The sequence below is a fragment of the Drosophila suzukii genome, chromosome 3, assembly GCF_043229965.1.
Source record: "Drosophila suzukii chromosome 3, CBGP_Dsuzu_IsoJpt1.0, whole genome shotgun sequence".
Taxonomy (NCBI): Eukaryota; Metazoa; Arthropoda; class Insecta; order Diptera; family Drosophilidae; genus Drosophila; species Drosophila suzukii.
The window spans coordinates 71,423,930-71,450,984 of NC_092082.1; the positions used below are offsets into that span (position 1 = coordinate 71,423,930).

The 27,055-nt window shown below is 43.1% G+C and overlaps 1 protein-coding gene across 6 annotated transcripts; it reads right to left on the bottom strand.

Moving 5' to 3' along the window:
• Positions 1-125: 125 nt before the first annotated feature.
• Positions 126-26,942, bottom strand: Cad86C (Cadherin 86C). Of its 6 annotated transcripts, none has more exons than XM_036818399.3 (12): positions 26,009-26,942; positions 11,135-11,919; positions 10,353-10,436; positions 10,137-10,262; positions 9,924-10,073; positions 9,747-9,861; positions 7,553-7,745; positions 5,154-6,471; positions 4,953-5,101; positions 4,154-4,244; positions 3,507-3,697; positions 126-3,443 (listed from the first exon to the last, which is right to left on the bottom strand). In XM_036818399.3, exons 2-12 carry the CDS (start codon positions 11,915-11,917, stop codon positions 827-829), a joined length of 5,817 nt encoding a protein of 1,938 aa, XP_036674294.3. In that variant the 5' UTR covers positions 11,918-11,919; positions 26,009-26,942; the 3' UTR covers positions 126-826. The 6 variants fall into 6 exon arrangements, with proteins under 6 accessions (XP_036674294.3, XP_036674293.3, XP_036674292.3 ...); XM_036818398.3 differs by lacking the exon at positions 26,009-26,942 and adding an exon at positions 22,920-23,768; XM_036818397.3 differs by lacking the exon at positions 26,009-26,942 and having other exon boundaries at positions 4,953-5,083.
• Between the last annotated feature and the right edge of the window lie 113 nt (positions 26,943-27,055).

Below are 27,055 nucleotides of genomic sequence, written 5' to 3' on the forward strand. Positions count from 1 at the left end.
AAACACGGAAAATGTATTGTGAATGTTAATTAGTTGCTATTAAATCTGATTATTATTTCTGAAAAACAAAAATATTTTGTATATTTTTGCAACTTGTAAACCATTTGCCCGTAATAAAACGTCTATTTTGGGATTAATTTGATTTATTTGCATAAGCTTATATTTAAAGTATTTACAAAAACTTGCTTCTGGTTTATTAGATTATATTTGCAAGTGTTTTCAATATGGCAGGCATCTGTTTATCCGACTGCATAATATACATTAGCTTATGTACATACACATTTGCACAAGTTTCTGTTAGGAAAGCACTTGGTAATGACTTGTGGGTTATAACTACAAATGTATGTATGTACAAAGATCCATTAAACATTATCCATATAAATATTCTTAACAATTTTGGTCATACATAGTCGAGTATATATTATGCATATAGGATAGAGTTGAATACGTTGGCGGGGCATGGTCACCGAATAGATCGTGTGCCAGTGCCTCGAAGATTAGAGAAGTAATCTCTCTCGACCGAACCACACTATAAGGTATAACGTTAAATATAAAACTTTGAACTACATCTGTCGGCTTATGAGTAAAATGAAAGCGGCTAACCGATCCGGATCCTAACGTACAAGTATTTTCGGTGCACGGAAACGAGTTGAAAATTTCTCAACATCCCGTAGACTACGAATATGGGGGATAACATATGCTGGCTTTTGGTGTATATTATACAGTATTGCAGATAGTGTTGGTTCGATGATTCGCAGGTAGGGAGCCTTTGAGGCTATCACATATGATTGTTCCTTTTGTAGGGTTTGGAATGGATCGGATCGTCCTACGAGTACTGCGGCGACTCGCCCCCCGAGTTGATCTTCTTCACCCGGCTGACATCGTCGTAGGCGATGGAGAAGACGCTCTTCTTCTCGGCAATGGGATTCCTACGTCCCAGGCTGTTGAGCAGTGAGTTCATGGCTATTCCGGAGTCGTGATCATCCTCCAGGGTCGAGGCATTCAGCTGTTTCTGGGTGGGATTGCCCGCTCCCCGTTGCTCTACGTAGATCTTTGAGTTGGACACCTTGACTTCGTTCTCCCGAATGGGTGATGGCTTGGGCTTGGGCCTCGGTTCCTTACTGGACTTACTGGATTCCTTACTAATGGCAGCTGCATGTGGCGGCGTCTCGGGATACATGTAGTGGGGCAGCTTGGTGGGTGCGGCAGGCACCTCCAGGGCGTTCTCTCTTTCGAAGCGGTGCTCCGAGTGCTGGAGCAGTGGGTGATTCGTGTCAGTCTCGATTTTTGGTTTGTGCTGCTTGTTCAGAGCTCGGTCCTCCTTCAGCATTCGACTGCCCTTCGGTGGAGATTTCCTGGGTGCTGGCTCCGGTTTGTAACGCCCACCAGGATCCTCGTCGTCCTCCACGTCCTTGGGATGAACTGTGATTCTGGTCTTCGAGACCCGCTTTTCCGCAGCACCCACCTTTTTTTTGCTCGATGGCTGCGACTTGGACGACTCTGTGGAGGTGCGTCCACTGACGGAGGACTTTTTCTTGTTGTAGTACCACTCCATGTACTTGGGCACATTTCTTTCCTCCGGCTCCAGACCCGCCAACTCTGTTTCGCTTTGATAACTCCGATCGGTTAGGGATCTTTTGGATCCAACTATTTCCGTGGAGGTGGACATGAGCTTCCTGCCATTCTCCGTGACCGTGGACTCGTACTTGGAGATGGACACCCGGTTGTGTGGAGGCTCCGAGGAGGTTTGCTTTCGCGAGGAGTTTCTTTTGGAACTATCACGTCTGGATAGACGCGGCATGGCTTCTGGGTGGGAGTCCGTGGGAGAGGGTTTCCTAGGAGCTCTTTTGTGTCCCGCTAGCTCCTCTGGCTCCGCATAGATCTTCTCCTCCCTGCGATACCTATCGTTCTCCTGCTGCCGACTGGGGTAATTGGTTCTGATCACGATCTCATCCCCATCCGAATCGATTGAGTACTCCGTGTCGTCTTCGTCGAAGTCAGCATCTGAGTGCTTGTAGTACTTCTCCACTTGGATCTTGCGGATGCTGTGCGATCCCGGACTGGCCAGTTCATCCATGGAATCTGTTATTTCCATGACCAGCTCGCGATCTGATCTGTGGCGATTGCTTGCTGTTTGGGTCTCCCCGTTTCGGGATTGATCCTTGCGGCTTTCGTCGCTCAACTGCTTGCGCAGGATACTCGTTTTGGTCTCCCTTAGGGGTTTCTTGGGCGGCACTCGCTTCTTCCTTTCTTGAACTTCCTCCTCCTCCTTGATGGGCGTACGAATCTTGCGTTTGACCTCCTCCACCATTACGATTCTCTTGCGAGGTTGCCTAGGCCGTTTCTTCGTCCTCCTCCGCTTGATCCAGTAGACGCCCTCGGGACTATTTGGTGGATTAAACCGAACGTACTCATATCCATCCTCCGACATGGACTCGTCGTTCTCGCTGCGGGCTCTCCGTCGGGAGGGTTTCGCCTGGGTGATCTCTGGATCCAAGGCGGCATCTGGTCCCTCTGTCTGAGTGCCAGCATCGCAATCCGTCTGGGTTCCTATGGCCATCGACTGGCCGGGAAGACTCTGTGTTTCCAAAGCCACCTCGTGCTGGGTGTACGCATTCTCCAGCTTCTCTTTCTCCAGAAGAATCTGCCGCAGCAGGGCATTCTGCTGCTTGAGTGAGTTCTCCAGCTCGTGGGTGAGTGACTGATTGGATACCGCCGGCTGCAACTGCTGCTCCAAGGGGACGCCTTCGCCCGCCTCCACTGGCTGCGTGTGAATTACCTTAACCTCCGGTTCCAGTTGGGAGTAAACTATGCTATTTGGTCCCGATTTTCCCAATGGAAAAGTGTCTCCCTTCAATGTCGATCCCTGCTGGACTTCATTGGGCATGGATTGAATGTATGTGGCGCCTGGGACAATCTGGTAGTGCTCTCTTATGATCTGCTTGCCATCAGGCTGCTCTTCAATGAACCTGCGCATCAGGATCTCTTTGCCCGAGTTGTCCACCATCAGGAGCTGTGGATGGGAGAGATTACCCGCTGGTTTCACTGGGACATTCACGTAGATATTGTCATCGTCTAGATTCAAGCCATCCCTCGTCTTATCCCGGGTCATAAGCTGAAGGATCTCCACATTGCCGTCCTTGATGAACAGCTCCCGTTTGCTTTTTAGACTATTGTGGGCCGTGTTGAAGTCGATGTCACTGCCTCGGTCAATCTCGTGCCTTCGCATGGAATCATCGTCTATGTGCCGCACTTCCGAGTCGTACTGCTTCCTGCGGGCGTACTCCTGCCGGTTCACCCGCGTCCTGGTTATGTGCTCCCTGTCCTCTGCCAGATCCCGGTTCTCAATCACATCCTCCATGTATACGTCGCGGTCGTTGATCAGATTAGTCCTAGAGTTATGAAAATTAAGATGAAGATCGTCTTTGGCTGTGCGGTTATTTCTGGAAGTTTAGAAATGGAAGTTTTACTAATGTTTGGTTTTACACTTCAGGTTATAGCCATACTTAATGCGAACTCTTCGCTGCTGCTCCTCGGCGGATTGGATGTGACGTCCATCGCCGATGTCCTGGGCCCTTCCTACGTCTTCGTCAAGCTGCTCACGTCCATCGTGGAACTCCCAGCGGGTGGGCTTCGTTCGGGTATCTGGAGGTTTCTCCGCCGACCAGGCATCGCGTCTTCCCATCCACTCTGCGACCTGCAAGGTGGTCAGGGATTCAGTTTTAGTTTTTAATGATTTTTGCTAACCCTAAAAAGCACTGTATTTCTAAGGTTATTAAAAATGCATATGAAGCAAAGAATCAAGAGAACTTTTCACTAAGCAGTTGTTTCTTGAAAATTTTTTTTTAAAACAAAAATAATCATTAATTTAGAAATTAAGTAGTTGTATCAAAACTTTTTTAATTGAACATAGATCATAGTACATAGAACATAGATTATAACTGCTTTTTGAAATGAGTTCTTAGGTTAGATTAAACGTGTTTGATAGACTTCCATCCATTGTTTTTTTGTGCAAAGTGAAAAAATTTCGTAGTCGATAAGGAAATCAAAAATGAAAAACTTAAAATTGATAGCTTTTGCAATTTGGAATTTGGTAAGTGCGTTTGCATTACGTTTACGACTACAATTGAATTCGAAAAAGTTCAAAATCTACCTGAACAGATTTTGTTTGTTTTCCATTTGCCATTTCCCTATGCACTAGATGCACATCGTCTTCAGTTCTACTGATATTAACTATTCTTTTGCTACAAGAGAAAAATAAAAGATTATACATAGATAGAATGGTTGTGATGTGTTGTTGATTATATGTAAATTATCCCATAAATGTTAAAAATACTTGTACACCATTTGATCTTAGGCAATCGGGTTTGGATTTGGACTGAGTGCATACATAGTCGTTGGTTAGTTTAGGTCCCATTTGACTCAGTTAATCAACTCAAGCCGGCATTTACAGTTTACAAAATGCAACTGCGTGTTTACAACTTCAAAAATTTATTGGACATCGTAAATATTTGACCACTTTGCATATGGGTAGGCAATGTATGTCGGTTGAACTTTTGCAGTTCGGCTCACCCATGACCAATTTAGCATTCGAAAGTCAGCTTTTAATAAATATTATTGCAACCATTAAACTGTAAGGCTTTTTAAATGTGCATTCGTAACGAGCTTTTATGCACTCCAAATGTGTAGTATTTACAATTACACAATTTCCATCTTAGCTTTAATCGCTGCGACTAAGCGACAGAGTCAACAGAGGCCAGTCATAAAGTTTTGATAGGTCGGAATAATATTAACATGCTTGATTTAAAAATCTGTAAATTTATGTACACTCGACCAACATAAACTAAGTGAATGCCACTCCGATTTTTCCAAAGATTAAACATTTTTCAAGGAATTTTGTTATAACCATGTAGTTCACCCATCTAATTTATAAATTTTGTTCTTCTACTTACGTTGCAGCCCCGTAAAGTGGACACCAGGAGCAGATGCAGCATAGCAGCAGGATGAGGATGGTCAGGGCTACCAGGGTGGCCAGCAGGATGAGCAGCCAGAAGAGCACCTTGTTCTCAGCCTTGTACTGGGTCTGCAAGGGAGTTAGGGTCTATTAAAGGCAATGAAGCATCGCGATCCCCGATCACCCAGGATTCACTTACGTCTGTGGGCGAGGAGTCCGTCGGCATGATGGCATAGGAGTTGTTGTGCTGGGACAATCGCTGCTGGATCTCCGATATGTCCACCACCGAGGAGCTGTCATAAATCACGGTGGCCGTCACCACACTGCGCTCCTTGATGCCCGGATTCCCAGCTGCTATGTCCTTGGCACCTGGCTCATCGGGTCTCAGTGGCCGAATATTGTGGATGTACACCTTGCCACCGGAGAGGGCGGAAAGCGTCTCCTCGGTCTTGGCCTTGTCCGGATTGTGTCCCGGCACCACAAACTTCACCGTGCGTTTGCGGCTCTCTGGAGGATAAATTCGGATAGTGGTGGTGGAGAAGCGCACTGGAACACCCAGATCGTAGGCTCTGGCTGTCAGGATGAATATGTCCGTATCCTCATCGTCTGAACCCGTCTGTCGACGCCTTCTCGTCTTGGCATTCTTCTTGGCTCGCAGGTTGATCTTCTCCCTGACCGTCAGCTCACCGGTCACCTTGTCCAAGACAAACTGATTGTCGTAGTTGCCATTGATGATCTCGTAGCGCACCTCGTTATTCGGAGCAGTGGCGTCTTTATCCTCCGCATGGATCACTGCGCTGGTGGTGAAGCCCATCAGGTCGTGTGTGAGTATAAACTCGTAAAGATCCTTATCGAAAATGGGCGTTTCGTCGTTGACATCGATTAACTTGAGTATTAATGGCACCTGAGCCCGATTCCCCTCGCCATCCATGTCCCTGGCCTCCACGTACAGATGGTATTCGGGCATGACTTCTCGATCGAAGCCGTGTTTGTTGGTGGACACCGTGATCAGCCCCGTCTCCGCATCCAGATTCAGGGAGGTGTTCAGATAGCCCAGAATGGCTGTGTATCGCACCTTGCCACCCAAACCGGAATCCGGATCGGTGGCCAGGACTTGGACCACCTTAGTGCCCGCCGTCATGTTCTCTGGCAGTTCTACCGTATAGGCGGGCTGCTCGAAAACCGGAGCATTATCGTTCACATCGTTGATATACACCGTAACGTTGACCAGCGCCGAGAGATTTGTGGCTGGTCCTAGTTCTTGGGCCAGCACCTGGAACTGCACCGAGTGCCGCTGCTCGTAGTCCAGCATGGAGTTGTCCCGCACCCGGATCAGGAATCCCGCACTCCGTTCCGCCACATTTGGGCTAATCTCGAACGTGCCGTTGTTGTTGAGCAGCGTCAGCGAGAAGACGCCGTTCTTGCCCGTATCATCGTCGTAGACCCGCGGCACGTAGGGATCAACGAACGTCAGTGCGGTGCCTTGGGGGGCGTTCTCGTCCACCCTCGAGACGTAGCTGCGGGAGGGGGAGGAGCGGAGGAAAGTCGTGAGCCAGAGATTAGCATGGGGAAAGAACTTCGTGAACGCCTGTACACTGTTGTAAAGGCGTGCGACAAGCTACCTCTACAGTCGTCAAAAAAATTGGTCAATCTGTCTGATTTTTTGGGGAACTTAATGGCAAACTTTCTACGCAGAAAGCTAGGACTATGACTGATTAAAGATTTTCCTTCCAAATTATATAATCTTAGGGGTTTCTAGCGGCTTGAGGTTTTTTTTGGGAACTTAATGGCAAAAAATAAGCATATTCTAATATGTCTTATTGAAGACATTCCTTTTAAAATATTTAATATTAGCGTTATAGGGATAGATTTTTAAGATTTACTAGAATATTGATTCCTAATATTAAAATTTTTTAAAATAATTTGGACCATATTATTTTGGTAAGGCACCTCGCTATAACTTTCTTCTTGTTTAAACTTATCAAATATAAAACAAATCCGTCTTATATTACATTCGCTTTTCCTGATAATAACTATCAAAAAGGTTCATTAAAAATCTAATCTTTAAGTCGAAAAGTTCGTAAACCATTTTATGATCTATGGCCCCTCTTCAGTTTGAAGACTATTCTTCATTCAAGATCGCTTTTTTTGCGACTGCAGCTGGACTTGCAGTTGGCAGTTTCCAGTTTGTCGGGAATTCGGCTGGGACGGACTCGAGTTCAAAGTTAGTGCGCATAAATGGATGCTGCAGTCGCTGATTTCAGCAGAAGAGTTTATAGTCCTCGTCTTCGACTTGGTCGTCTTCTAAGTCGTCGCCTTGTCGCCGTCATCGTGGTTGCCTATGCCAAGAATTTTAGGACTTTATGCTAATGGACGCGGCTAAAATTTGTTGTTTGTGTTGGTCGCAGCTCTGTGGTGTCTTTTTTGTTTTGGGTTTTGTTTTTTGGATAAGCAACATCACTCCTACTTCTCCAAATTGCACTTGGAGGGAACAGGGACCAGGGAACAGGGATCTATAGTGGTTAAGCAGGTTTGCCCTTCAGTCCCCACTTCCCCAAAGTCTGTTTTTTGTTGCGATGGGAACCTGCTGGTACTTACTGATCGTTCTCGAAGTACGGCGGCGAATTGGTGCGATCGGGCAGAAAGAACGCCAATTGGACCGTGGAGGCCAGTGCGGGCGGCTCGTCACGACCCACCTTAACCTCTTCCGCAATTACGGTGAGCAGCACCGGATCACCCACATGCGTGATGAAGGCAATGTCCTCGAGGGGTCGCATCAGGAAGATCTCACCTGCAATCCAAATAAAGCGAACGTTGATTAATTCAAGACGCCGTTTACGGGTTGTAGAGGTTAATAAGAATGCAATTTCTAACACATTTCAATTACTATATAATGATTATATAGAATACCACTATAATCAGAGAACAGTTAATCTGCATTTTTGGGAATCCAAAGTTAAATAAATCTACGTATCACACAAAAACTGCCTAAGTTAAGGGGACATATTACTATTATTACCTATAGAAATTAAAAAAATCTATTATAGAGTAAAAGGTGATATTTTAAGGACTAGCAAATGATACTTTTTTTCCATAATATACCTAAACTTTGTTATCCATTTTATACGTTTTTTTAAACGGTAGCTAAAACTTTATCAGAAAAGACCCATCACTCACGTCTAAAGGTAATTATGAAGGTCAACTATGGGAACTGCTCTTTTTCAAACCCCTTTTTTTAGTTTTACATTTATTCCGGGGTGATTTGCGTACTGAAAAAACTCAAAGCTCCAGGCAGCTGTAAATGCTTAGATTCTGCCTGTGGAACCAGAAGAGTTTTTTCCTTGCACCCAGCAGTCATCAGTAAATCTGATAAATGGTGCAGAAAGTCAGTAGTTCCCACGCCAAGTTCAGTTCACGTTGATTATGTTTTTTCCAATTTTTTATTGAACGCTTTTTTCTTGAAGTCGCCTTGTACTTTTCCCGGTGGTCGTTTCGTTCGTTAATATGCAAAGATTCTGTGCAGCCTGAGAGAAAAGTTTCCCAGCCCATAGACTTTCGGCGGATTATCCCAGATACTCAAGGTCTGGAATTGTCTGTTTAACCTAGACACCCACAGTTTGAATAACTAATAAGCGTGGAGAGCAACTAAATAATATATAGTTATGGGTTATTGCCGTTAAATAATTATTTCTTGTCTACCAGCCTAAAAATAGTTACAACACTCTACTTAATAAACCCGGCCAGTGGGAATATCGAGCAGAAGGCTGTTAATTGTTTTGCCCCAAAGGGATACCAATTTGAAATTCATTTGGAAGAGCCAGTAAACTGTGAATCTTCATGGCAGGCAGGCAGGCAGGCCTCTGAAAGGCCGTTCGCCAAAGCGCTTCCCACTGCACATGGCTAAAAAGAAATTGTGGGTTGAGTAGGGGGAGGAGGAGTTGGGGGTACCTCGAAGACAGCCAGCCTGGCCATTAAATTCGAGAGGGAGAGGGGGAGAGCTGCTTGGCCTTATAGCCAAAGTCATCAAAGTGCTACTGCCAACGAGACGAGACTAGCACGAAACAAGGAAGTCTCTTGTGGTGGTTTGGGCCAAATTGCGGCACAGAACTTGGCCGCAACGAACGGGTATTGCCGCTGACGTCGGAGGAAGTTGGCTGGAATCGCGATTCCCGATTCGGGGGGCCTCCAGGCCCAGAGGCGGGGTGAAGATGGGTTTCTATCTAACGAGTCTGACGACAAAGCGGGTTGCCTGACTCGGCGACTCCCTCCCGAACCACCGCTGCACCACTGCACCACTGCACCTCTGCACCACCTGGTAGTTATGTTAATATCGGTTACCTGACGTTGTTCTGCGGCTTATTCCTCGCCTTGCTGTTGTTGCTGTTACCTGTGGTCTCTGATTTTCGTCCAATTTATTTTGCTTGCTTTACTTGTGGTCAATATTTTTAAGTCCGCTGCCCATGCGCAGACCATTTTTCTTGCTTCCTGCGACTATATTTGCAAAAGCTCTTGGGCCCCACCACATCACATCTCTATGGGAATCTGCATCGGCGATGCATCTGAGCCCGCAGAAAGTTGAAAATTTCCACTATCTATGCACTATCAGTGTCCCATGAAGATGTTATCTTATTTTATTACAGTGGACGATGGCGAGAGTAACTATTATATAAGCATTCTTAGTGCTCGATGTGCACCCCTTGGCCGGAGGAATTAAAGTGTGTTATCTCCGTGATAAATGTTTCAGCCTTGGAAATTAAGTATACTTCCGCATGGTAATAGATCTTTTACTTACCGCTTGTTTCGTTGATGTCGAAGAACGAGGTGAACGGATTGTTCTCGGAGACCAATCCATAGCGAACCTCCCGGGGATTGCCCTTGTCGCCATCCTCAGCATGAACTTGTAATATCTAGGAAGTACATAATATTGAATACTACATATTTATAAGATATAGTAGAGGTATAGCTTTACCTTATCGCCTGGCAGTATTCCTGGTGGCAGTTTGGTGACTGGGGGAGCAGACGTAAATACTGGTGGCTGGTCCTGAACATCCTGGACTATAACCACTATCTCCATTCCCGCTATATTACGACTATCTTGACCAGGCTCAGCATAGGCATCCTGTGGGCATTATATAACATTACTAATTATATCTTCTTTAAATACTTAAAATTCATTACTCACATTGGCTAGTATCGTTAGATGGTACATGGCTTGCTTCTCAAAGTCCAATGGTCCCAGGAGGAAAACGGTTCCCTCTGTGGTCTCGGAAGATACGATTTTTTGTCTTATGGCAAACAGCGGAGAACCCTGTTGGCGAAAAGTACGATCCATAAATCATAAGATCCGTTGGGTTAGTAGGGGTCTCCAACTCCATCGCCCATCTCCTTTTCTACTTACCCATAACTCGAGGTAGACTGGTTTCTGAAACAGCGGATTCTTGCGGGCAATTACATAATCCAATTCCGTGCCGCGTTTAGCATCCTTTAAAGATAAATCGGGGTTGAGGCTTATAACTTTTGATGATATTTCGGTCGAGTAAATTACACATTTGACCCTGTCCGAATCCGCTTGTAATTTTGCACCATAACAATGATTATCGTGTACGAGGATCGCTTATGAAAAACGAATAGCATCTTCCCATTGGGAGACGTGCTTCTAATGGCTTATCTGATTACTGCTTTATTAAAGTGGTTACACTGGGACAAAAAACGACTAGGAATGGCTTTCAGATGTGTTATAATATAAAGGTTCTTATTCTTTGATAAATTGGTATGCTTTTTCAGATAAATTCCTTTAAATATATCTATGACTGAAAGATCATTAAGTTAAGATATAGCTATAAAACCTGACGTTCTAAAACAAACAAGAGATTTTCTTCACCCTAGATTCCTATTATAACCTTTTCTAAGGCCTACAGTAATTGTATTTTTAATGATTTTTCTATGAAGAATAGTAATGACATATTAAAACTGGAGATCTTTAAGTATTCCTAACAAATCAACACCGATAACCACTTGCTCTCCACTTTTTCTACTTCCTATAGATGGACATTAGAACTTTTTCCAAGTGCCCATGGGCACTCCATCCTCGACGGATGTCTGCACGGGCGTTACTTGTAATTGGTAATTGAAACGTTCTGACCGTGGGCACATGTGGATGGGCATGGGCAGTGTTCTCACCTCGGGTATCATTATGATGCCGGGCTTATGGGGGAAGATGAGGTCGTGCGGCGTGGTGAAATTGGTGGCCGTAATTGAGCAGAGCTGCGTGGTCATTCCGCCCTTGGTGTCCTTCACCGATACCTGGAAGTCATAGTACCTGCCCGGCTCCAATCGTCGCTGGAGTACGATATTCGCCTGGCACACCGAATTGTACTTGGTGCAGGGTAGCGATTCCACCTTGACGGTGGAGGCGCTGGCATCGCCCACGAACTCGAAGGTCAGCGGATAGTCGAACTCCTCGTCGGTGGCACGCAACCTGTAGATTACCGAGTTGACCTGTGCGTCCGCCGGCACCAGAACCAGGCGCATGCGCGTGGTCGGATCGAACTTGGGGTCCGCTCCCTGGACGTGATGTGGACACAGAATGCCAATTAGGAGGCTGATTGTCAGCAGTCGATAGGCGGTCATTGCGCCCAGCCAGGGACCAATCGGACCCAGTCGCGATGGCCAGTGGTGCTGGATCTGCTGGTTCCGATGATGCTGATGCTGATGCCGATGATCATGATGATGATGATGATGATGATGATGATGATGGTGGTGCCGGTGGTGCTGCTTCAGACGATTGTGGTGGTGGCTGTAGAGATGGTGGTGCGGGGAGGTAGCTGGGGTGTAGTAGTAGCATTCCCTCTGCCCACTGGGCTCCTCAGCGGCACTCGTCCCACTGATCGGCTCCGTTCCCAGGCGGCAAAGCGGGACATGTGATCGGTTCTTCTCCGGCTGACTGCTACTTGTGGAAGCCATTTCTGTAATCAGTGGGGGATGCCAAAAAAGAAGGGGCTTAGTATTTGGGAAAAGTTAAGGAGCTCTTACAGCTCATTCATCACTACCAAAAAATATCCAAGTATGGAGAACAAGTTTAAGTTTATATTTAGAGATTGTTTCGCTTAATCAAAGGAGATTTTCTTTTATTAGAAATTATGTCAATGTAGTAAAAAACCAATCAAGAAATGTTTTTGATCCAAACAGATGTACGTTTCAAAATATAAGTACCAATTAAAGCTACTATAAATGTTTAACAATAATAGCTTTACTATTATGAATAATAGTTTGTCTGCCAAACTATTAATTATACACTAATTTTGTACATCTAAGAGCTATGTTAATTAGTATAGGTAATAAAGTAAACATGTTAACATGTTTCGTATAAACAAGAGATTTTCTTGTTGAGGGTCTTTGCAACATTATTTTTTAAAAACGTCAGAAAATGTAGCATAAAATGTACCATAACGTTTTTTAAAACTGTATTAGGTAATTTGTTTAAGAGCGCCAAATCAATTATGAAATGTTATGTAAGACCCCGGGAAAACCCCAAATTGGAATTTCCTTGCCACCGAAAACGGTAACCTTGTTAAATTTAATTTACAACGCATTGCGTATCCAATGGATAGTGTTAATTCGGGGCTTAAAGGCAATTCAATTAGAGGGCCAATTTAAAGAAAGACTTGTAATGCATCATCACTGATCGATTAAATGGTATCGGGCCATCTGATCTACATCTATGGATTTTCAAAAGGTTGACTTGTGGAAACGAGAGTGGTTGTGCAACGGTGTTGACCACGGCCTAAAACCACGTCGAATCATCGTCCAAATGCATAACTTTTGTGGGCCAAGACGAATCCAAGCTTAAAGTCGGGACTGGACTGCAGTTGGATCGGATCGAATAGCTTGGGGTGTGCAAGTGTGAACTATGTATTAAGGTTTTTAAGTTGGCGTCCGGTTCACGAGACGGCTGAATGACCAACTTTCATTTTCCGTTCGGGGCGGACTGGGCAGCGGCTACGAAACCGAATTAGATTTCATAATTAATACTGCTGCACTTTCATTTTTCCTTAAGCCATAGCCATGACCAACAGAAGAGGCCAATTTGTACGACTTAACCGCAGTGAGCAGCGGAGGCTGGCTGATAAATAATGCAATTAAGAGATCTACGACTGCTTATTTGTCGCACTCCCCACTCTGTTTTTGGCACTCTGTGAACAAAATGCTCAAACAGCCGGCCGAGTTGTAATATTATTAATTAACAAAATACTCAGGCCTTTATGCAATCGCTCTGAGCAGCGACTTTTCACAACGATTAAGACCAGTTGGTCAATGTTTTTCCGCCGCTTGTACTTGTGTTTTTTTTTCGTGCCTTATATGTATTTGAGCAAGAGAAATGAGCGGGCCGAAAGCGTTTTGGCAATATGTTGAAATGGGCATAAATTATGAACTTAACACTTGAAAAGGTTATGGCTGTCCAAATTACTTTTGTTTCGCAGAAAGAATGGAGACCATAAATCGATTCATGAGAGGGCTTTCCAACTCATATAATGACCTTTTTGAATTAGCTCACTTTCCAACATTTTTCAAAGGGCATTACTTTCTCACCCATCATTAAGAAATGGAGGTCTAAATCATAATTTCCCAAATTAGTTATAAATATTTCCACACCAATTAAAACTGCTTCAACAGCTTGATAATGTGCTGAAATAAACTTAACTTAACCCATGATCTTCAAAATGTATAGGGTCTCTCAGCAAATTAAAACTAATATGACAACTTAATTACTTTCGTTTTGTTCGAGCTGAATTATACTGCAGTTGAAAGATCGTTATCAACTCGTAAAAAAAAACCGGCAGCAAATAACCATAAAGCTGTGATGACCTTTATGTAACTTGTCGCAATTAAGAGATCCCAGATGAAATGTCGATTCATCCGATTCAGAGAGAGTGGAGTGGGATTATGTGGATGGGTTGAATTGTCTGTACATGAGTATGTGCCGAAAGAACCTCTCCATGTATAGAAGATAATTGGGCTGAAGTTTCGTTCTCGAGCCGTCATATCATATTGGTCATCATCATCATCATCGTGAGCCAAGTTCTAGAATTGGTAACGCGGTCATTCAAGCGGTCACGTCTCGTCTGTCTAAACGCGAAAAAATTTTATTACGTTTAATCATGTGCGACAATTACAAGCGGTACTTTAGACGCATTTCTCCGAGACTCTTTCAAAACGTATCGCGGTCGTTTCTGGTCTACTTGCTGCTGCTGCCTCGGCTGCTCTTGTCCGGCACTTAAAACTTGTTATTCTAATGAAAATTCCATAAACCCTAGGGAATGTGCTTGTTCTCGCTTTTTTTTTTCTATACCAGGTACTTAGGTGGAGATGAAAAGACAGCAGCCAGCGAAGGAAATCGAGAAATAGATCGCGACGGCTTTCGTTTTCTTAGCCCAAATTGCTTAAATTGGTAAGTACAAACAGCGTGAAAGATGATAAAACTCGGAGCGTAACGCTGACACAAATGACAGCGGACATTAAACGGTGTTGAAATGACAGTGTAGAGTCTTTCATTCTTCTTTTTTGCACTTATTGGAGTGCCAGGCTGCCAGGGTGCGATGGTGCCTGGGTGCCCAGCACCCAGCAGTTGAGCAAATTGAGGGGCTCGGACACCGACATCCAGTGGCAATCTCGGGACACAAAGAAAAACGTCCGTTCTGGATGCTCGATTACAGGAAAATCGACCGGAGCCTGCAGACAGTAGCCGCGGCGAAATCATTGACCAAATCCTGGGACTGGGATTGAAACCATTTGTTGGCCCTTAGCGTTCACGTGTGTGCTCCACGTAATTACAGAACTGGCCAAGAGACCCAGAGCACTCATACAGAAGCGGAGGTGATGCACTGCGAGAAAATTTTACTGAAAGGGTAATCAATTTTATTGCTATATGACAATATTTCATACCCGTGGTTCAACAAAATATTCTACACTATTATTATTAATATTATACAAATATTTTGATTAATTTATTTTTATTGCCTGTTCTTGGGAACCTTTACTTTAAAAATATTGCCAAAACTATGAAGCCAATCCTGTATGTAGTATATGTTTATCAACTTGAGTTATAGTTCCTATATCATCAGGATTTCTTTTAGTATAGGGATGTGGATAGGGTTAGTTTTCTTTGGCTGAACTATAAACCCAATCATGGATTATTGGAACTTTTTTAATGCCTATCTATTTTAAGAACAGGTCTTCTATATCCGTTAATTTTTTAGGCCAAAATATTTTTATACCCATACCCTATTATCGCCAATATGTTGGTATATTTTATTACATCTTAGTTCTATTCTATTCTATCTTAGTTCTAAAACTTTTTATCTGTACCTTGTGGGAAACGCTTGTATTTTAAAACTAATTTGAAATCCTCATCAAAAACTGTCGAAATATAATTGGTTCTATAATGATAAATACTTTAATAAGGAGAGTGATAGAGAATTTCAAATATTGTTGTGACATTCCTTGAATGACAGTAGGGTGAAGCAATGGAATGTTAATAAGGAAATCCTGTTTGAGAATTTTCCCCCAGTGCATCAGAGCAGCTCCTTTTGGCCCGAAACGAACCGAACCGAACGGAACGACGGCTGCTTAAATTGCGAGCTCAGACTTTTTTGCGAACAGCTCAGCTCGGCGGTGAGCTATTGGCAATCCGGTTTCTTGGCCGTCTCGACCGTCTTGGCCGTCTTGTCCGCCGTTCGTGCTAGCTGTATTTGCCAATTTCCAGTTTGTGCAGCTGCATCTAAGTGGCATCGCCGAGTCCTTAGCCACAAGCCAATGACCAGTTATGTCAGTCGGATCCCAGGCAGCCCGACTTGGAAGTTTTGGAGCTTGGAACATGGAGCACAGAGCTTGCAGTTTGCAGTTTTGTAGTTTGGAGGCGAGGCTATGGCCACCCGACACCCTCGCTTTTGGTCGCCAGCGTGTTGCAATATTTTCTGGCTGCTGCCCGCATTTGGCTTAGAAAGGCTGCAGTATAATGAATCTGTGTTATATATGCACACTGGACGGGGACTGACTGGCCTGGCTGCCCGATAATGCATTCATTTGCAAGTACGAGTATATATCGGAGGCCAGGCCCAGTTGAGTTCCACTCTCGGTTCGGTTCCTATACCAATTCCAATACCAAGTTCCCAGTTTCGCAGTTCCCGGCTGCGGCTGCTGTTGCTGTTTCTGTTGCGCAACAATTGTAACACACACAATATTTGTGCCATTTGACCGAATTTCTCTTAACACATATACCATATAGCAGCCGGAGCAGTCAGACAGCCTGGCCTGGCCAACTTTGCTACCACTGGCAATGAAGTTGGCCCGGTCTCTGGATTGGGCCTCCATCTTGAGCTGGATCTGCGGCCAACGCCTCGATGTTTCGCTACAAGCTCTACGCCATTTGTTACTTCTCCACCCGTCTATATATAGGATTAAACAATCGTTCACATAACGCCGCGGATTCAGGCAAGACCACATTTCTCCGCAGAAAGGAGTATGAGTCAGTTGAATTTATTACCACCCAAAATGGCTTAATTTGTGCTGCTCAGAAATGCCTTTGAAGTGGGGGAACACTTGGGAACAATAATGCCTGCTTCTATGGCCTTATTTCTCAATTGATGACCTAATTAGTGGCATTGTTTAAAAGTTAAATAAATGCTTTAGGTTGTATTATCATCATCATCTCTATAATATGGTATATCATATGATCATTTCAGAAGTATTATGATACTAGGAAATAAGTACTTTAAATATAATAACATTCCTTCCCTTTAAGACTTGTTTCTTAAAAGTTTCCTATAACAAGTCTTCTCAATAATCTAGTTCCTAAATTTCCCAGCAATAAACAGGAACCATAGCTAGATAGCTTTCCATTTCCATTTTTATTTCCTGTTAATTTAAGGTCCGGTTTATAGTCAGCCATATCAATAAAGGATATCGACATCGATAAAAAGAACCATCAAAAATTTTGATTAAAAACAGGAAGCTAGAAGTGGGAAAGTGGCAACGTTAATGTTTTCCTTTTTAATAAAACAGTTTCGTTTTTTATAGGTTGCAAGTCGCCAGGGCTGTGTGAAATTTTAGCATACCGCATATTTTGTGGTGTCGCAAGTGAAGGGTATGTAAACTTCGACCCGCAGCCCATGATAGATGCCTTCCTGCTTTTGGGCCAAGTCTGTGGTCTAGTCTCCAGTCTAGGCTGCGGTCTACAGGCTATAGTCTATGGTCTATGGTATAGATATAGAGGCTGTCTATAGTATCCCCACTCCAAAGCAGGCGCGGCGGAGCCAAAAGCTCGTGAGTTCACTCTGGAGCAAAACAAGATTTTGGGCGTTGTTCAATTTTCGGGCTGGCCTGGCTCCGGTTCAAAATCCAACTGCAACTTCCACGGCACGCAGCTTCGTGAGCTGTGCACTTTTGTCTCTATTTTTTTTGGACCTGGCTTGGATTCGAACTCGGACTGAGACTCGGTTTTTGGATTCGGGCTGGGCTGCCACTGCAACTGGCTGCGACTGCGCCGTGGCTGCACACAAGTAGAATGAAAATTTGTGTTGCAAATAAAGTTGAACCTGATGGCAAACTAATCTGCTTCACGACAATAGAGCTCGCAGCCAGACAGCGGGCAGCAACAAACTGCTGCACTGAGAAAAACTAGGTTGAATTGTGGAAATGTACTAATTGATTATTGAGTTAGGATCTTTTTTTAAGGACTGTCATCTTGATTAAACAGGAACTTATAAACCAATACCGATTTTTGCTATCGGAAGAAATCGACCTAGCACTTTTAAGGTATTAAATGTGATAATATCTGTATGTCTTTATAAATAACCTATATATAGTGAATACTAGATAGGAAACTGTAGACTGTAACTAACCTTAAATGATAATATTTCTTAAGAAACGAATAAATTATGATGGCAAAGAAACAATAGCAAGCAAGCCTATTTTAGCAATCTTTCTTCTGAACGCTAAGTTTCCTTATAATTCCCAAGTGCTTGTTTGCGAAGTAATACATGTTTCTTGAATTAAAGACCTTTGAGGGTAAGGTAATGTGATTTGAAAAAGATAAAATAGTTATTCAACCTGAAAGTAAGGTCCCTCATTAGATCAAAAGCAGATCCTGTTTGCTTTTTATAAAGTACTTGAATTACTATGATTTTTTCTCAGTGCAACCGCCAGCAGACGGCGAAGGCAGCTAGCGGCGCAGACTCGTAATCAACGTTTATTTCGTGGTTCGTTCGTGTCCCCCATGCGACCGTCGACCGTCCTTCACCAAGCTAGAAGCCCCGTCTATCCTTTCCTGTTTGGACTTCAGGGGGTGGGGCATTGGGATGGCGATGGGGCTTGGGGTTTGGGGTTTGGGGCTGGGTCTTAGCTGGGTCTGTGGTCTGGGCTCTGGAACTGTGACTGTGACTGGGACTGGGACTGGGCCCAAACCCGAACCCAAACCCAGACCCGCCGGCCGTTCCTTTCCGTCTTTGGGCTTTTGTCTGTCTGTCAGCTCGTCAGCATACTCACGTACATTTATTCATGTATTCGCAGTCGATTTTTGCAGTGTACGTACATATCTGCATCTATAAAGTTTTTATTGCCGCAGCTGCGGGCGTGTTTCTGGGTGCGCCTCGCTGGGTAAAATAAATACGCATAAAGGCAATATAGCTGAGCAAAATGGAAACAACAGGGATAACAACTACTGCATGTCTGAGAACGGCAGCGTTTTTAATATATTATTCCTGTATTTTAATTGCGGCCCATAAAGTGCTGGGCAAACACTGATTATTCAATCGCCTGTGGGCAAGGTTTATTGATGGCCTCTTAAAACCTTAAGAAATATAAAACCAATCTTAAAAGATATAGGAGTTAAAATCTTAAGCTGATATATGATATGCTGTATGCTGTGATAACTGTGAAAGTAATTATAAAGTTATCCAAGGCTTGGTGGCTTTTCAGCTTATAACTGGTTTCTTATCTGTAAATCAATGTTGACTCAAATACCCAAGTGCTTTCTAAGAATTTTCTTTGTGGCTTGTAAATTCCTAGCAAATATGCTTTAAAATGCAGTAAAGCAAGTCTTGAGGTAATTTATATATTTTAAATGTGAGTTAGTTTGGGAACATTTGCTGAACCTAGATCATAATTACTAAAGGCATCATTTAAATTGTTCCTAATTGAGAATAATAACACTGGCACTTATCACCAACATTAGAGATATGTACGTGTTATGGATGACTGAAAACTTTTTTGTTGAACTGTGGCCGTTTCCCCAGATTTTCTAATTATCGTCGGGGCCGACTCTGATGTTTTCCTTTCATCTCAACAATTCCAAGCAGTTGGCTTTCAGCGTTTTTTTTCGCCTTTGTTTCAGTCATTTTCCTATAATTAACAACGAACGCACTGGGGCCTAGACGGAGGTTCATAGGCTACTAGTGACTGAGAAACTCAGAAACTCTGTGCAGAAACCTGGCCTGCAGTTCACAGTCGATTGTAAATGAAGAGCACAAACAGTGTTTTTTGTTTGGGGACCCTCAATACCCTCGTATTCAGCTGCAGATTCAACTCGGATGTGGATCCATAGAGTCCCAGACCACGGGGGCTGGACCACAGACTATTCGATTAGTCGGGGTGCCAACGCCAACGTCTTGGATCTCGAATCGGGTCTGATAGATATTAAGAGACCCCAACATCATCGTCATCGCCCGCGCCTTCCTCTATCGCCCGAACCTTTCGTTCGTCTCGCCTGTCGACTCTAAATTTTTGTATCCGTCATGCTGCCGCTTTGTTTTCGGGCCACGGTTCCTACGATCCTACAATCCCTACCAAAACGCAGTGAAAATAAAATAAAAATGTAAATAAAAGACTCCAATGAATGCAATAACAGCAATCCCAGCGAGCAGCGTCATAAAATGGTGCGTGGGATTGACAGCGAAGACAGATACAGGGAGATGGTTGTGTCTTTGGTTCCAGTGAGATACAGTGATCCCAGAGTCCCAAACACCCAGAGTCTCCTATTCCACCCGGGGCAATGCGATCGGCGATCGCCCATCCGATCCTCCAGCGTGTTGAGTACTCAAATTGAATCTCGACTTTATCGGCACCCAGCCACGGGCCGCTGGCAGACACGAAATTAATTGGCTTAATTTATGTGAACTCTTATAAGAAAATGCACTCAGGCCCTGGCACTCCGGCACTAGCACTCTTTGCCCAGTTGATTTACATTTATTTTCGCATTGCCAGCGCGGTTTAAATACCCATCCCGTCGACTTCTAATGCTTGTTTGGATTGCAGTAAAGCCGCATCAACAGAAACAGCCAGGCTCGCTCCGTAGGAGCCCAGCCATCCATCCATCCAACCAACCGATCTGATCCGATCCCAGCCGACTTGTACGTCCTATATATAGTGGATGCCCCATACGAACGTAAAAACGCCTTTGCCGTTGGCCAGCCTTCGGTTCAGTCGGCTCAGTCTGCTCAGTCTGGATTACCAGCCGTCAACGGATGAAGGAAGCCTCGCAGACGGCCAGACAAAGACTGTGACTGATGGCTGGCTGGCGGACCAGGGGCCTCTGAGGCATTACGACACTTGGCGGAATAAAGGATCGCTTAGGACTCTTATGCAAATTATTAAATAAATACTTCTAGTCAAGACTTTGAGTCTCATTCTTGACTACAGCTATTAATATATTGTTAATGTATGATATATGATAAATGTATCCTTATTTTTTCACCATTATAATATATTGTAGTATTTTTCATGTTACTGTATAATGACATCCTATAACATATCTATATATAAACTCATAAAAAGTAGATACTTTTCCTTTAACTTAGAAAAAGAGGTTATATATCCATTGTCTTTAACCATTCTAAGGGCAACTAATATATTTTGAATATATATTTGTGTACTTTAACTGACTGTTTTTAGATGTCTAATGACTAATGTTCGAAAAGGGATCCCAAAATACATTAAATATTTTTTAAAAGTATTTACATATACATACATTTGTTATTACATAACTATTGTATCTTAGATTAGCACCTTAAAAATCAATTTAACAGACTTACAACCCTAATTTACAATGCTTTTCTTTCAGTGCAAGGCAAGCAAGATTCGGATTGGGATTGGAGCGGAGGCCAGGGCTGTTTTGAAGAACAGAAAATCTATTTGCAGCCGTTGTAAGGGATCGCCGCGTCGTTGTAGGCCATAATTGCTCTCCTCAATAAAGCAAAAATTTATTTCCACTTTGGCAAATGGGACGCGCTGAGAGTTGGCCAAGAGTGTTTAGGCCAAGAGCGGTACGAGACTGTTGACTGCTGACTGTGGGCCAGACTGCAGCGGCGACATTGTGGGCGTCGAGCATAAATAAATGTCTTTATGTGCCTTCGCGCGGTTATTGTTCTTCATTCTGCATGCGGTCGGTCGGTACGGTCGGGTCGGTTGGCCAAAAGGCTTCAGATTTGGATTCAGTCTCCGAATTGTGATTTTAAGACCCCGGTTGAACGACACTTTAACGACTCCAGACTGTTGGGCAACCGTCGAGAACTAGTCGCCATTACGAGCCAGCCAAAGTACGTGGATGTGCGTCCCGTTGCCTCGCAGCAATCGAAAGACTGAGGCAACGAACGCGATGTAATTAACTTTAAGCGGCTCCGACTCAGTCTCCATCTCGGGGCACTGTTAATCGGGATGCAGCGATCGAATGGCTTTCCAGTAGTCTAATTTGGCGTTTTAGTAGAGGCCAACAGCCTGCCCCCCAATTAATAAATATGTATGGCCCGTCTCCGCTCGGCTTGTAAGAAAATACAAAATAAATCATAGACCGTCGACCCATCTGACAGGCCGACTAAACGACTATATGCTATATAACTCTATGGCTATATGGTTATATGGCCGTATGACTGCACCCCTGAGCGGCGTGTCTGATTTTTTATAAATGAAAGCAAGCGGCAGATCGATGGCCGGGAAAAGTTTAACTTTCGAGAACCGGGACCAACTGCTAAACGAGGCACGAATGCACATTTTCGATGCTCAGGCACGCACGGTACGGTACATAAAAAAAAAACAGCCAAACAGCCATTATGGATAATTCTGCAGCATAAATTTTAAAATGCCGCAAAGCTGTCAATTTTGGCACTGCCCCGAGTAAAGTGGGTCAGGCAAGGTCGCTCCGATGTTGTTTTTGCCGCTCAGGTAAGTGCCCAGGTATGTAGTTTGGGCTTCAGTTTGAGTCGAGTTTGAGTTTCTGTTTGCTTTTGCGTTGGCTGGTAGCCATCGTGTTTGCGTGGCTACAGATATATATATACAGATATCTATATATATCTACCGACTTGGCTAGTTCCTGCAGCAACAGTCGCTTACAGATGAATGTACAATGTACATCGTTATGTAATCCATCAACATGGACCGACTGAGCAAACCATTTGATTAGATTCACCATATGGCTCCATGTTTCGAGTATTTATGGGGGATTATCCCCCAATTTAGATGCAAAGTAGGTGTTTACTGGGAAATCATCCAGCCAGATCATTGATTTCAGGAAAAAGGTTCGAAAGATAGGGTTACTTTGGGGGTCTGTTGAAATACGATTAGTTTATTAATAAACGATGTTTCATAGTTAATACGAGCAGTCTATTAATAAACGATATTTCATAGTTAAGATCATTAACCAACTCCTAGAAGAATCTATATAGAATACTTAAAAGCTATTTAGTATAAAATGCTCAACTATTTTGTTTAGTGTATCCCCTTCATATTTTTTTTGACACCTCTTTTTTGTATTTTCAAAAAATCACCTAATATAACATTACAAAGGAGAGTTATTGTTACCTCCACCTTTGTATTATTTGTTATTTATTATTTTATCTCGTCAGCAGAGACTTGATTTATATATTTTCTCCCTCGCACAGTTGATTAAATATGTACATACAAACTAGTTCAATTATACCTTTTGAATGGTTAAATATAGCTGCGTTGTGAACTCCAGTGAAAAATCGTCGTATCTTCACAGTCTGACTTTTAATTTCAGCTTTCCATGTGGTCGCCTTATTTATGCAACCCGAATTCGAGCACTTCACTGATTTTGTTTGTCGTTTGTAATCAAGTGATTGACATTTTCGGACCCGCACTGAATATTAATAGTCCATGTCTTAAAATCGCTGCAGCACATTTGGGGTTTAATTTAGAGGCACGTTTTTCAACGTTTTTCTTATGTTTTCTCTCACAAACTATCCTTCCGCGTCCAGCAGCACGTCTTCAATAAATCGTATATGTGAGACAAGAAATCACAAAAAACCGAACGAAAATTGAAACCGAACCGCTGCTCTCGATGATCCGTGTTTTCTAAGCTGCTCAGATGACCAATTTGGTGCTTCGCTTGAATGAACCCTCAACGACCTTGCCTTCGGATTAGATCAAAGTCGATCAGATCGGTTCGAAATTAATGGGGATCTCGGGACGGCAGACCTGTCAGTCACTACTAGGAAACCATTCTTGGCGTAACTCGATACTGGGATGGATTATTTCGGGAACTTGGCGAATTTGCTAAACGTTCTTTTGTCCGATTGTTCGATTAAAGTGGAGTCTCCGGTTGCAAAACTGAAAAGTATGTACAGCAGCGTCAGCAGTTTACCGTCGACATTAAATTGCCGCAATTATACCACCGCTTGACTTTACTCGACTCGATCCCGATTTCAATTCCAATTCCGATCGCGATCACGATTTAATCGTTGGTATAGGGGTATAGCCGATCCGATCCGGGTCTGTTGTAAAGCGCGCCGACGACAAAGTGCTACTGCCGCCGCCAATGGTCCGGAAAGAGTGGCGAGCTGGACTAGTGGAGCTTATCTTGACGGGGAGAATTCTCCGCAGAAAGACCGCAGAAAGCCGGTTTCTCTCTCTCTCGCGCAGTCTTTCTCTTTCGACAACAAACCCAAAAGCAAAGCAAAACCCACTCTTGTTTTTGTGGGAGCAGCACAGCAAACCCGTTTCGCTCGCCGGTAGGTACAACAACATCATAGCCAGATCCACATCCATACCACATCCACTCGAATGAACCTTGATATATTCCCAATAATAAACAAGCCTGAGAACTATCGGAAGCGGACGAGTCCGCAATTAATCCTGCAGCTCTTGTGTTCGGTTGCGTTCGCACATGCAAATGGCGTTTCTTTCAATTATTTAACAACGAGTATTGGCCACAAATTTGCCCCGGCTTATACAATAGGTAATTTGTAGCTTTTTTCGTGACTTAAAAACACTCGAAATTAAGCCATGAAGTCATTATAGCATGTTATATATCGGTGCTTATTTTGGTGATTTTATTACCATTTTTAAGGCGCAAAATTAAAGCACATTGACGGTTTCACGCGAAAAGTAATAGATTGTCTATTAAAAGAAAAAGTGTATTATATCTAAATCTTTAATGAGCTTATTTTGTCTAGAAACATAATACTTCAACTTATGATCCTATTTAAGTTTCCTGAGAAATATCAAGTTGATACTTATGGTTTTGATTATATGTTTAAAAGGTTTATGATTTTATCTTTACGTTTTGAAAACTTGACTAAGTAATATTTAAAGTGTTTATTATATCTAAGTCTTTGATTATTTCATTTCATTTCGAACACAATAGTTCAATTTAGGATCCATTAAATTTCGTCAGAGATTTAGAGTTGATACTTAAGGTTTTCGTTATATGTTTAAAATGTTTATTACGTGTTACATTTAATATCCTTACAGATTTTGTAAACTAAAGGTTTTCGTTGTATGTTTAAAATGTTTATGACGTGTTACATTTAATATCCTTACAGATTTTGATAACTGGTCTCATTTATTATTATGTAATCTTTCGAAATGAGTAATTTGGGTATGGGTTTCTTGCCGACAGGAAAATATTGTAAAGGTCATTGTTTGTAATGGTTGTCCAACCAAGCCGTGACTATGCTAATATTTAAAACCGACATGTTTTCGATTAATGACTTATGTACGTCTGTTTAATTAATTTGGCCGAGAGCCCCCTTCCATCTCCTCCCCCGGAACAAATTAAAACATTTACAGAACCAATGTTTTTCGGGTTGGTTCCTCGGCGTTGGCCCGGAAAATGCTACACACGAAATTGCAGTAATTCGATCATGTTTTCAGCTTGTTCAATATGTGTAATCGTGTTCTGTGCTATTTATCTTGTGACCTGCATCTATGCAGCCGGCAGAGCGCCGGAGCAGCCTATCGTAGGTACATTAAAATATTTTTCCAGTGCCGCTGTCTGCTGTCTATAGGATATTTATACACGGCCAAAAATGAACAAAAAAAAAAAGCTATACAAAAAAAAACACAATGAGGGCGGCAACCTAAACGAGTTTACCGAATCCCAGGCCCAAAACCCAAGACCAGAACTCGGAGCAGATGTTGAACCCATTTCTCATATTAACCTCCGTGTACATGGGGGTTTTTCTTTTCGGCTGCAGTTGGAAAAACTTGAGATTTGGCCCGGGGGCCCACGTGGTGACACACTTCTCCAGCCTTTTTTTTTTTGGTCTGTCCCTGTTAGTCACGTCTCTCGATGACGAAGCTCTAGCTATCCCGACTCTTCCACATCCCAGGCCAGGCTCCTCGAATAAGGTCAACCCAATAATGAGGACGATGTACACATAGCCAGAAAGAGAGATGGCTTATCCGAATGCCAATGGGTTGGCTACGCCCTAAATCTAACCCACCAGTTGAGCCTGGTTTATGGGTTTTCGATTAGGCCTTACCTTGAATACTTGAACACACTAGCTTAGCGGCACCTAACCTTTTTGACCTACAGATATTAATTTCGACGATGACGACGGCCTGACCTTGTGGCCAGGCGGCCAAAACAAATACAGACGACTCCTTAGTCCAGAAGTCCAAAGGTCCGTATCAAATTGAACACGTCAAAAGTCGATTACCATTACCATTACCATGCATACTTAAGTGCGGGTAAATATATGGGTACCAAGTAGTACACAAAAATAGGCTTTTTCTAGTAAGTTCAAAGATGAAAATGGTATTTACCTCATTTTGTTCAAATTCCTTAGTTGATACTCGATTTGCTGCGCTCCATTATCCTTCAAAGCTCTCTTCGATAAATTTAAACATTTTAGTATTCCTTTTCAGAAATACAAGACAGCAGTAAATCAAATGTCATGTTGTTATTCAAAATTCAATATTTGCCATAAGTTTGGGGCTTTCACTGTCATGTTAACTTTATCCGCAGGGAAGTTTAGATATATGTAGATGTGGCACAAATCACGCGATGCGCTTCGGCAGCGGAACTCAGACTTTGACAGCCTGCAACATGTGGCTTCGAATTGTTAAAACCTGCAATGGATTGCTGCAATTTCGTTTTATTGCCTCTTATCAGACGGTTTTTTATTTGCAGTTCTAAAGAACTTAAGACACCGAAAGCCATTCCACGGGCAACTACTAAAGTGAATTGAAAGTTTTCACACGTACTCGCGGAGTACATACTTTTGCTGATGCTCTATTTAGGAAGCCAGCTCTTAGCAGATGGCTTATCGAGGGGGGCTAACGAACACTTTAGCGGAGGGCTAAAATCAAATTCGGAGGTACAACAACCTCGGCACCCAGCAGTTATCGCACCTTCTCCACTTTCTCAAATTTTTTTTAGGTATTTTTAGGGAAATCAATAGAACGAGGAGGCGGGGGCAAGAGAAAGAGCTCACTGCCTGAAAATAATTAATCTGGCTTTTGTTGAAAATTCTTGGATTCGGCCATTTGGTAGATTTTTCGCTCTTCTGACAGCCTTGCCGTGTTTTTTTCTATCCGCAAAATCAAGTTTATTGACCCAAAGTAATTTCACATGCGTGATTTTAAACTGATTTATCGAGGAAATTAAGTTATTGGTTATTATTATTTATGGATTTCTTAGCACAAGATTAGAAAACTTAATTGTATAATCGTTTAACACTTGTCTGGTTATAGAATATAGAAAAAACGCGTCACCGTCACCAAGAAATATGGGAAATAAACCGCGAACGACCGTTGGGCTCAAAGTCTTGACCACGTCTAAAGGACTTTGGGTTTGATTTGCATGCGAAC

What these genes read in the sequence shown, in the direction of transcription:
- Cad86C (XM_036818399.3), bottom strand. Translation starts at nt 11,917, where the DNA reads ATGGCTTCCACAAGTAGCAGTCAGCCGGAGAAGAACCGATCACATGTC. An exon ending in ATCTAACGATACTAGCCAAT is followed by an intron (nt 10,074 to 10,136) that starts GTGAGTAATGAA and finishes TAATGCCCACAG; the next exon opens with GATGCCTATGCTGAGCCTGG. An exon ending in GAATACTGCCAGGCGATAAG is followed by an intron (nt 9,862 to 9,923) that starts GTAAAGCTATAC and finishes TGTACTTCCTAG; the next exon opens with ATATTACAAGTTCATGCTGA.